Genomic DNA, 11,392 nt, shown 5'->3' on the forward strand with positions numbered 1-11,392 from the left:
CTGAGGGGGTGAGGGTGGTGGTTGTGCTGTGCAGCATCTCAAAGGGCCTGCTTTGGTCTTCTCCAGCAACCACAGAAGCTGAGACGGAGCCGAGCCTCACCCCCAACGTGATGCTCAACACAGAGAGCAGTGAGGGATACGTGGTGAAAGTCAGGGGACTGCCTTGGTCCTGCTCCACCGAGGAGGTGCAGAGGTTTTTCTCCGGTAAGCAGAACTGGGGGGGGAACTGGGGGTCTGGGAGAGGGTCTGGGCTGGCCTCTGTTGCCAGTTCTGTGTTCCTTCTGGGGACACTGTGGCAGTGGGAATGCCGCAGTGAGCAGCTCCAGAAAGCATTCACTGCACTTCACTACCTAATGAAGTTTATAGTGCAGGAAATGCACGGGCTAGGATGCAGTGTGGACAACTATGCTTTTGCTAGCAGGAACTAGACACAAAGGAGTTTAATCTGTGAGTTGCTGGGATAGCCACAACTGCCTTAGCTTCTTGAGCAGCCAGAGGAGAGAAGCCTCTCTTTTAAAAACTTAAAGGTTGAACTAAATCAGTTTAGTTTTTGCTGCTGTCTTAATAAGCTCTTATGTTAGGGCTTAGTGTGTCGTGTCCTTACCAAATTCAGTAGCATTCTGCGGTAATAAATAGCGATAAGTACATGCTTTCTTCAGTGACTGAAGATTTTTAAAGCTGCTTCAGGAGTTTGACATATTTGACTTGGTTCTGACTTAATTGCACTTACAGATTGCTACTAACTGTTCCTTATCTCACTCCATGCTGGTGAGAAAGTCTTAGGTCGGTTGCGATTAAAAGCAAATAGCATGTTCAGCCTGATTTGAGGCAGCAAAGCTTTGAAAATGTATAGCTAATTTGCATTTGTCCTTAATGTTTTGCTAATCATCCAACTTGACAACAAGGGCGATTTGATTTTTAGTTAGTCCCTTAGTTTATCGGTCACTGTAAAAGTTAGAACAAGAATACTGTTGGTTTTCTCATCTTGATATAACTTGATAGTTGTTAGTTTTTTCTTTTTAAGTCACAATGTTCCCGTAATAATTAAATTAACTCTGGCCTTCCTGTTTCATTTTCAGATTGCAAAATTCTCAATGGGGCTTTGGGTATCCGTTTCATCTACACCAGGGAGGGCAGACCAAGTGGAGAAGCATTTGCTGAACTTGAATCAGAGGAGGATGTGAAATTGGCACTGAAAAAAGACAGAGAAACAATGGGACACAGATATGTTGAAGGTTTGACTCAGTTGGTCTAGTAACTGACTAAATGTGTTTGTGCTTGATGGGTTTTTGGTCAATTGCTTTTCTGTCTCTTAAAAATGCATGTGAAAGGACAAACGAACTTGTATATAATAGTTGACTAGTTTCAAGGCAAATGGTTTTTAAAACTGTTGTGTATTCCAGAATGCATTAATTCTAAGTGCCTTTTACAGTTTTCAAGTCAAACAACGTTGAAATGGATTGGGTTCTGAAGCATACTGGTCCCAACAGCCCTGATACAGCTAATGATGGTTTTGTACGTCTTAGAGGACTCCCATTTGGCTGTAGTAAAGAAGAAATTGTACAGTTTTTTTCAGGTATGTGGGATAAAAGTAGTAGCTGTAGCACTATTGATCTGTGCTTAAAAACCAAAACCAAACCAAACAACAAAAAACAAACGACCACGGATTGCCCAGTAGTACTTCCAACAGTATACTGATGGGTATTAAAAGTAAATAAGCAATTTTTCGTTAGTTATCTGGACTTGAGAGATCAATGCCTGCAGTATTTGTTTACTAAATAATTGAGGGAACTCTACAAAGTCACTGTAATTTGTACTTAGCGGGACATACTGTTCCAAGTAAGGCTAACAGAAAGCAAGTGTCTTGCTTGCTAAATTCAAAGTGAACAATTCGGATGGGAGGATATTTCCACCCACCGTCTTAGCTGGTTTGCACTGTTCAGTGAAGGATGTAGAACACCCTTGTTGCTGGGCTCAGTACAAGGAGCAGGATCTGAGGAAGGGCATGCATTGTGCCCATGTTCTCTCTACAAACATCGATTTAGTATTGAGTAAGATTCCAGGAAAAAAAACCAACCTGCTGAAAAATGAACTCTTACCCAAGTACAGATAGCCCACCTCCCCCCTCCCCTTCCTGGGGCAGGGGGAACCCTTGATGTTGTCTAGCTTAAAGTTTTTATGGACGAAGAGATAATGTCTTGTGTTGACTCATTCGCACTCTTTTGCAGCTGTTGTATGTTTCAGGAACTGGAGTACTATTATAAATGCCTAACAATGAAGTTTGTTGATTTATCTAGGGTTTAACTTGGTAGTATTTTCAAAGTAGTAGATTTCTAAATGTGAGTGTTAAAATTAGCTGGAATGTTTTTTCTGTAAGAAGATATGACTGAGCTTACTGTTTTGCCTTAAAGTACGGTAGAAATATTTCCAATTTTGCAACTTCAGAACTTGTTTTTTGCTTTCTGAATCAGTATTATGTTGTGAACGAGCAATTCATAAGCATGTGCGTTTTAAGTTGTTTCTTTCTTACATGGTTAAATGATTCAAACTTTAAAAACTGTTAATGTACTTTAATATACAAAATGTGCCTCTTCTGTTGAGAAACTAATACTTCTGAAATTACTTCGTGATTTTTTTCTTAATTGAGCACTCCTAAAGATAAAAAAATTAATGCTGAAACTTGATATTTGCATAAGACTAATTACTTTACCTGATTGACTTCTAGTAAAAATACTTGTTATATAAAGCTGTTTAACTTGCTGTGTTTGAATTTATCTTAAAAAGTTCTTCTTAAATACTTACACAGAATTGAAGAGGTTTGTAACAATATCTGAACTTCTTAATGCACCCTGCATTAGATGCTTTATCTGAGGAGTTGTCCGTGACACTCAGAATGTTTCTGTGCTCTGCAGGGTGGGTTAAGAACGTAAACTGAATGGTATGTGGTCATGGATCTTTTTTTTTTTTTTTTTTTTTTTTGGTTTTGTTTTTGTTGTTGTTGACATGCTTTTTCTTCTAGTGTTCTAGAATCAACATACCATTCACTTTCAAGTGTTAAAATTCTGGTGTATTTAAAGCTATAAGAAAAACTCATGACTGGGCTTGTGATGTTAATATTGCCCCCCTACTGGGGTTATTTGTCCTTGGGTTGAAGGGTTGGAAATCGTGCCAAATGGGATAACATTGCCGGTGGACTTCCAGGGGAGGAGTACGGGGGAGGCCTTCGTGCAGTTTGCTTCACAGGAAATAGCTGAAAAGGCTCTAAAGAAACACAAGGAAAGAATAGGGCACAGGTGGGGATGGATGGTTGGTTGGCTATGTCACTTTTCTTATGGTAAACAATTAAATCCATATTCTCTCTTCTGAAAGTGTTAACATCCAAATAGAAATAGTATTTTGGTCTCTAACTTGGTGATAAGTAAAGGTATTGCTACTGTGCGTATGGCACAGACAGTTTGGATTGACCCAAAATGAAAGATAAAGTTGGGCTATGCTTAAGTGTGCTTTGGAAACTTAATGCTGGAGGAGGGCAAAACTGATAGCTTGAAAGTGATGAAGTTGAGAGACTATGGCTTTAACTTCTGAAATAGCACCAATTATGCCTTTAGAGCTAAAGATATGCACAGTATTCTTATTACCATAAGAAAATGTGATACTTTCTAAACTTGTTTTATAAGTTGAAATGTAACAAATTTTCTTACCGTATTAATCTTCAATGTAATAAGCATAGCTTTCAAGAAATTGTCACAAAGGGTTTTTATTCTATTTTACTTGTGACTATTTTTCATTGAAGCATGCACTTCTTGCCTACGCTGAATCACTGAAGCATAGGCTGGGTTCACTAGCACATGCAGAGCTTTTTGTAGCATCCTGATGGGTTAAAATCTTGGTGGAGACTAGGCTTTTAACCCTCTGTTTACATTGCCACATGAGCAAAACAGTGCTGAGTTGAGCGGACATCAGTCCCTCCTTTGTCTTTTGACTAACACTTTAAATTGGGGGGAGGAGGGTGGGGAATCAATATTGCTCCCCCACCCTTAAGGTTGGGATACTGTGAACTATGAGGAGCATGTAAACCCTTCAGTAATTGTAATTTCTTGAAAATACACTGATTTGAAAGTAATGTAGTGCTTATAATAATATGTCATTGCCTACATAATGTGAAGAAACTTGGCTTAAAATGTACTGCCAGTTTCGAGGCTATGACTAAATGGCTTGTTTTAATGTAAAGTTGTGAGGTATTTGTGGAAGGAGTTAAAAGACTGACTTCTTTCTGTGGAAACACTTCTAGGTACATTGAGATCTTCAAGAGTAGTCGAGCAGAAGTGCGCACTCACTACGACCCTCCACGCAAGCTGCTGGCAATGCAGAGACCCGGTCCTTACGACAGACCTGGTCTTACGCGGGGATATAACAGTCTTGGTAGAGGAAGTAGCTTGGAAAGAATGAGGCGTGGAGCTTATGGAGGAGGTAAGTATACGGAGTCCAAGAGGGAGCTGCTCATCTGAGAAGCAGCAACACTTGGACCTGGTAGTGTTTCCCCTGCTTTGTACCTACTGGTTCGTATGTGTCTTTGGCCTTGCTTCTCCTAGAAGAAACAGAACTTTCTAATGCTAGTTGTCTGCAGTGTGTTTGTGTATACATAGTTGAAATGAACGTGTTGTCCAATCTATTTATAGGTTATGGAGGTTATGATGACTACAATGGGTATAATGATGGCTATGGTTTTGGTTCTGATAGATTTGGAAGAGGTAAGAGATCTCTAATAGGAATAGTAACTGAACTTTCAATACGTCTCAAAAGAAACTAAAATACATCTGAAAGACCTAGAATGGACTCTTTTCTCTGCAGGAATGTCGGACCACAGATACGGCGACGGGGGATCCACCTTCCAGAGCACGACTGGCCACTGTGTCCACATGAGAGGTCTGCCTTACAGAGCTACGGAGAATGACATCTATAACGTGAGTTCCAAATCTGCCGTGAAGTGCGTGGCTTTAAGATTCTGTGATTGTTATTGGACATGTCAACTGCACCGCAGTTAACGAATGTTCCTTTAGAGAAAACTGCTTGCAGTAAAACCGAACTGTTGCATTGGTGCGTTTTAATCTGTGTGACTATTTTGCATGTAGTTCTTCTCACCTCTGAACCCTGTAAGAGTACACATCGAAATCGGACCGGATGGCAGAGTAACTGGAGAGGCAGATGTTGAATTTGCCACTCACGAGGATGCAGTGGCTGCTATGTCCAAAGACAAAGCAAATATGCGTGAGTATGACTGTTCTGAATGCGTGACTTTATGGAAGATACAGCACTACAGTGTGGTGCATCTGCTGTTTTATTAGTTTTATTGCAGCCTCACTTGCAGTGAGGCAAACTGCGCGTGGGTTTGGTGTGAAATGCTCTCATGGCAAAATTTTTCTTCTTCCAGAACACAGATATGTAGAACTCTTCTTGAATTCTACAGCAGGAGGAAGTGGTGGTGCCTATGGCAGTCAAATGATGGGAGCAATGGGTATGTGTAAACAGTCTAACTGCACTTTTAAACAACCACTTGATATTTAACGAAGCTGGCTAATTTTATGCAGCTCCTGCTTATTCTATGCCTGGCATAAAAACTGAAATTCAACATTCTGTCTTAATCACACAGTCAAGGAATCGGAAGGGGTAGTCCAAGATTGGAACACTAGCACATTGCCAGGTATATAAACCTTTTGGGAATGCGTTCGAACAACTAATAGGTTGAATAAGCTGTGGTGCTGAATGTGGGGGGTGTGTGTGGTGGGATGAATGGCTCCTGGGAGTGGAAGTGAAGTGGGAGATGCTGCTGTCCTCTTGTTCTCCTTCCCCCTCCCTTTTTTTGGAGACCAGAACATAGTCAGGTGATGGAGGGTGTATCTGTTGCATGAGACCTGCCACTCAAACCTGGTCTTGGAGGCGAGGGAAAACTTATTTGGAATTTGGAGAAACTGAACTTCTCTAGCAAACTCCATAATTGTTTGAAAATCTAAAAATGCGTGTCTGCAACACAAGGCTAAGGCCACTATCGTGTCTGTAAAGCAGATACCCTTCTTGATGCCTGACTTGCTTGGTTTCTTGGAGATTAAGTTGGTGGCTGATCTTTGGGGCTTTCTTGAGGGCAGTGGGGTGGGGTGTAGGTGTGTGTAGACACGCTGCTGCTTCTGTAGTATTCTGATCACAAAATGCTTGAAGTCTGATGCTGATGCTATAACTACGGAGGAGTCTTATAGGAGTACAGACAAGTGATGAGGTAAAAAGTGGGAGTTAGTAAGCGTAAGTAGAGGTCTCCTGCAGCCCTGCTGTGATGCGCAGCCAGTGTGGAACAGCCAGAGGTCTCTGTCAGGACTGTCTGCAAATGAGTGATTCCAGTTAATGAGTCGGCATGCCTCCTGAAAGGCTGGGTACTGCAGTGGGCAGCACTCCTGTGCGAGGTCACTTAGAGCCAAGTTTAAGTCTCGCGAGGCGTGTGTTATGCACAATGGCAGATTGGTATAGTACATAGAAAAGTAAACCCCTACAGCAAGGGCTTGAAAATCAGAAAGTTCTTGTTGCTGCTTGACTGCAGGAATATTTTTAGGAACCCCGTTGCTTTCTTTGAGCTTGTTACCTTACATACTTAGGAAGTTACCTAGGTGAGAGAGGGAGCTAGTGCCAGAGTACAGGGGCTGTTAGTCTGGTGAAGGGTGGATTTGCTGATAACAAATGGGCTTTTTGACAGGCAAGCTCTTAACGATTTTATCCTTAACTTGAAAGGAAGCCAATCCAGTTACGGTGGTCCGGCTAACCAGCAGCTGAGCGGGGGCTATGGAGGAGGATACGGTGGTCAAAGCAGCATGAGTGGATATGGTAAGAGCATTTCTTCACTGGTTTTAGGTGGGCCAGATGCAGCTGGCTTAGGAGGCCTTAAGGTGCCGTTCACTGGTTGAAGGGCCATGGTGCAGACTGGGAGCACAAGCCCTGACAGTTAAAGACTTGACTGTTGTGAACTTTGGAACTAATGGTGAACTAGGGGGGAATAGATTCAAAGCAGGAACTTGGAGCTGAGGGGGGAATGTGGGAAATGATTCTGGACTCTGGACTTCTGTGACTGATGGCTTCTTGCCATCTCTGTATGGAAGCTGGAGTCCAGCCTGGCTTAAATATGTGAGTACAGGTGGGGGAAGGTATGTGGGAGGCTGGGTCCTCTCCACTGCTGCAGAACAGCGATAGAACGCTGAATTCAAAGGAGGGCAAGACAGAGCTGGCACTTTCATTGAACAACCAATAAACTTCCTTTTGGGTACGGAGCTGTAAACTGACACTTTGCAGTATTGGGCACAGTCGATGGTGTTTACGAGGTGGCCCAGCCAGGACAGGCGTTGGGGGAGTGATGCTTCGCAGCGGCCTGAAGTAGCTGTGAACCTGCTGTCGGTTTTCCCCCTCAGACCCCGGGAGCCAGGGCGCCATGAACAGCAGCTACTACAGCAGTGGGAACCGTGCGTCCATGGGAGTGAATGGCATGGGCGGCATGTCGAACATGTCCAACATGAGTGGTGGCTGGGGAATGTAACCAATCGCTGACTTTTGGTCAAATCTTTTTTTAAAAAACAAAAAAACAAAAAACTAAGTTTAACAGTTTTGCAATACAAGCTTGTGATTTATGCTTTACTGTAAGTGAATTCAGGATTGTTATTTTAAAACCTTTCAGGTTCAGTATTTTTGAACATACAGAAATGAACATTCATCTAGGATGTAATAACCAAGTTGAGTAAAGACTATAACTGTTAAACAATTTTGAGCGTTTCTCAAGCTAGTTTTGTTGTAGGAGTGTATTTAAGCAGTAAGCGTATTTAGGTTAAAGCTGTTTGAATTACGTTAAATGTTGCTCTTATACCATATTACATCCAACACTGTTTTGAGTACATGTTGAAAGAGACATGCTTTTTTGTAAAGAAACAATATAGGAGCTGTGTCTGAAATTCAAAGTGAACATTTGGCATGTTAGTTCTAGTTTTTCCTGTAAGGCACGTTAAAGCTTTTTTTTTTAAGTTAATGGGGGAAACCTGTTGAGACGCAATACGGCTACTTTAGGGTTTTGGTCTTGGTGTTCGTATAAAATTCTGAGGCCTTGATTTAATCTTTCATTGTATTGTGATTTCCTTTTTAGGTGTATTGCGCTAAGTGAAACTTGTTAAATAAATCTTCCTTTTAAAAACTGGAACTCATTCCTTCTTGGTCCTCCACTGTCTGTGGTGTAGTGACACACGCAGAAGTGTTGCTGTTCCTGCATGTGCTCAGTGATTGTGGGACTCGACATGCATCTGCCATGAGTCCTGTGACTGCTCCTACCGCGAGTTCTGACCTCAGTGCCGGCCTCAAGGGGTGCTCAAAGTGACAAGCAGTGAAGTAAAGCAGCCCCTGCTGGGGCAGATGCTGAATGGGTGGGGGCTCAAAGAGCCTTAAGGTGGGGAAGGGGCTGAGGTGCTGCTGGGCCTGGGCTCAGAGCTGCAGTTGCTCTGTACACAGGTGTGGGGGTGTCTTCCTTGGAGCCACAGGGCTGCAGCAGTGGACTTTGCTCAGAGATGTGGTTTTATAAGCTGCTTAGTTAGAGCTTTGAGTGCTGGAACTTCCCCTGGAATAAAATGGGAGTCTGCTTCCTTACATTTGCTATAGTAAATAGTAAGCTTTTCCAATTAACCATTTTTCCTTAAGGGTTAGAAGTGAAGAAAACCCTATTGTGTTTTGCAGCAGTGGAGCTAGTTCAGGAACTGGATGGGGACTGCAGTCACCAGCCACAGGTGCAGCTGGGTTGGTGCCAGTGCCCAGCTCAGGGCAAACTGCTCTCCCTGCTGAGCTTCCAGGAAACTGCTAAAGAGCAGATCAGGATTGCATCGATGTTTGGACTGCTCTCCCTGCTGAGCTTCCAGCAGAGTTGAGCGTGGAAGGAAACGGCTAAAGAGCAGATCAGGATTGCATCGATGTTTGGGCTGTTCCAAATGAAGCCTTTGAAAGAAACAGCCTGTATGCAACTGCCTGCTTGCTCGGGCCCAAGGCTCTTCTGTGTCATGCAGCGCGGGTGCTGCTGGGATGGGGCTGCATTTGCCTGGCTGCCTCCATTACTGGTGGTGTGATTTGACGGCTGCTGCTCTGATGCCCTACAGCAGCGGTGTGGGTGTGCTGCAAACTGCTTCTGAACAGCTGGCACCAGCCCTGGGTGCAGCTGTGCTGCACAGCAGGTCCCTGGCAGGAGCTGCCCAGAGGTGGGCAATGCCCTTGTTGGTTAAGGCCCCTGGGTGGGGCCTTGGCCCTGCTGTGTCCCAGCAAGAAGCCTGCTGCTCCTGGGGAAGTACAGAAGCAGGGAGTTACTCTGCAGAGCACTGGCCCCTTCCAGGAGAATACTGTGAGCATGCATACGTTGGGCAGATGCATTTTGGTATCTGCAGCATACAACATGCACAGCCATAGGAGAACCATCTCTTCCAGGATCCCTGACTGACTGCTGTTAAAAATCAGACCTTCAGTCTCACTCTCCGTTTGTGCAGAAGGCTTTATTGTGTAACTACCGTACTGTTGTCACAGCGACTTCCCAAACAAGTGACTCTGCAGCAAACTGAAGGCACATCCATTGACACCCATCATAAAGCTCTTTCTATAGACAATTCATAAATTGACTTCTCTGTACTTTGAGCAAATACAAAACTGTACACGAGCCCATGAGATGCACAGGAGCACCAACAGTGACCATACGGCAGAACTGAAGTTCATGAGCAGGGAGTGAGTGACATCGGGGGGATCAAATAAATGTAGAAGTGCCATATACAAATTTTAATACAAATAGTTACAAAAATCAGAAAAGTGAATTTGCAGTTTAGTTTCAAATAGAACTTTAAGGGCAATTACAGCTGATTTCTTTATTCTTAATTATTCCAGTTGGAGAAACATTAGCTTGCATAATCCCTACAAACTATTCTATGCTGCTGTGTTTACAGTGGAATACACTAGAGGCCAGACACTCTGCTCCACAGAAGATGCCTGGAATTGAGAATTAAAAAAAATCATGGCTACTTTTCCAATGTTGAAGTCATCCTGTCATAGTTACAAAAGCCTTAGGAGGAATTAGATGAACACCGCTGAAGTAGTAAAGTGTGACAAGTATCACAAACGCGGACAGGTTTAGGATACGATGGCAGTGCAAGTTCATTACTGGAGCAAGTGTTGCAGAAGATGTCCCCACAGTTTCTGCAGTGATGCTACAAACAGAGAGTTACAATAAGTACAGCTGCCTAAAAACAGCACCAGGAAGAGCGAAATCAGACTTTATAAAAGCTTTCGGAGCACAGACATCCTCTGCTTCCCAAGAGGCCCAGCCCTCCCGCAGTGCTTCCTCCTGCACCGAGGATGGAACACAGCGGTGTGGTCCCTGCACAGCCCGGCTGCCCGCCACGTCCCGGAGCTCCCGGAGCTCAGAGGTGGAGCAGGCCTGGGCAGGGGCCAGAGGAGCCGCTCTGCTGCCATGTGGCAGCTCTTGGGCACACCCCATGTGCGTCCCCACGCAGCCGTGCCCCAGCTTCTGAGGAAGCGCCCACAGGACAATTCTGGTGCCGGGGCTGCCAGGCACCCTGTGCAGGCAGAGCGAGCTGTCCCCAGCCATGGAGCAGGCCCTGGCAGCAGCTCCCTGCGACCCAAGAGGCACAGTGTGGCCCCCGTCAGCATCCAGTCCAGTCCCCATAGCACACAGTCCAAGAGGGACTAGAGATGAACCACATCATGAAAAAAAACACAGCCCACAGCCGCTTCCTACCAAGGAAGGGGCCCGAGTAGAACCGTATTTTTAGGACGGGAAATGCTGTATTACTTGTCTATGTAGTTATCATGCCAACGAGAGCTGGAATTGAAGCAGTGTCAGTCTTCTCTAACAAAATATACAACAGCACCATTTCTGTTTTGTCACAGAAAAAAAAAAAAAATCCACTGAACAACACTACCTTCCTTCTTGAGATAGAGAATTCCTTTTCACATTGCTTGCAGTGTGTGGCTTCATCATCCTTCAGCCAGGTATGACCCTAGAAAATTGGAATGAAAACCTCACTAGCTACAAATGAATTTATAGAATAAAATTCAAAGGTGGTTTTACCAAAGCCGTTGGTATTTTTCAAAAGCCATCTTTTAAAATAGGTGGTGAAATTTGAAGGTGTTAGATGAAATGCATCTGCTTAGTCAAAATAGCCATGTGCTGTAGAGTACCTTTAGCGCTTTATTTACTTCTTTAATATCTTCCATCTTCAACTTTGATCTGGGGGGGGGAAAAAAAAGTCAGTCCCTCTGCATGACTTTACATTTCGTTGTGTTTAATTTTACCTGGCATTCCAGTGTCCAGCTACTGAATCTAAAC

General features: G+C 43.8%; 2 protein-coding genes across 7 annotated transcripts in view; one reads left to right on the top strand and one right to left on the bottom strand.

Annotated features, from left to right (window-relative positions):
• Positions 1-7,602, top strand: part of HNRNPH1 (heterogeneous nuclear ribonucleoprotein H1) — an 8,533-nt gene extending 931 nt beyond the window's left edge. Inside the window, exons 2-13 of one of the 6 annotated variants that reach the window (XM_035896685.1) lie at positions 67-204; positions 1,080-1,235; positions 1,433-1,576; positions 3,155-3,293; positions 4,292-4,470; positions 4,680-4,751; positions 4,831-4,964; positions 5,133-5,268; positions 5,432-5,515; positions 5,651-5,701; positions 6,775-6,867; positions 7,446-7,602. In XM_035896685.1, coding sequence (XP_035752578.1) covers positions 67-204; positions 1,080-1,235; positions 1,433-1,576; positions 3,155-3,293; positions 4,292-4,470; positions 4,680-4,751; positions 4,831-4,964; positions 5,133-5,268; positions 5,432-5,515; positions 5,651-5,701; positions 6,775-6,867; positions 7,446-7,570 — 1,451 coding nt within the window. In that variant the 3' untranslated portion in view covers positions 7,571-7,602. The other 5 variants (XM_009641202.2, XM_035896687.1, XM_035896688.1 and 2 more) reach the window with 5 other exon arrangements.
• Positions 7,603-8,907: 1,305 nt separating this feature from the next.
• The window catches only part of RUFY1 (RUN and FYVE domain containing 1), a 15,821-nt gene continuing 13,336 nt past the window's right edge, over positions 8,908-11,392 (bottom strand). The window contains exons 16-18 of the mRNA XM_009641203.2: positions 11,245-11,293; positions 10,986-11,063; positions 8,908-10,250 (exon numbers count right to left, since the gene is read on the bottom strand). Of these exons, the coding sequence (XP_009639498.1) occupies positions 10,107-10,250; positions 10,986-11,063; positions 11,245-11,293 (271 nt within the window). The 3' untranslated portion in view covers positions 8,908-10,106. The remainder of the gene's footprint in view (positions 10,251-10,985; positions 11,064-11,244; positions 11,294-11,392) is intronic.

Source organism: Egretta garzetta, unplaced genomic scaffold, assembly GCF_000687185.1.
Source record: "Egretta garzetta isolate BGI_Z169 unplaced genomic scaffold, ASM68718v1 scaffold26, whole genome shotgun sequence".
Taxonomy (NCBI): Eukaryota; Metazoa; Chordata; class Aves; order Pelecaniformes; family Ardeidae; genus Egretta; species Egretta garzetta.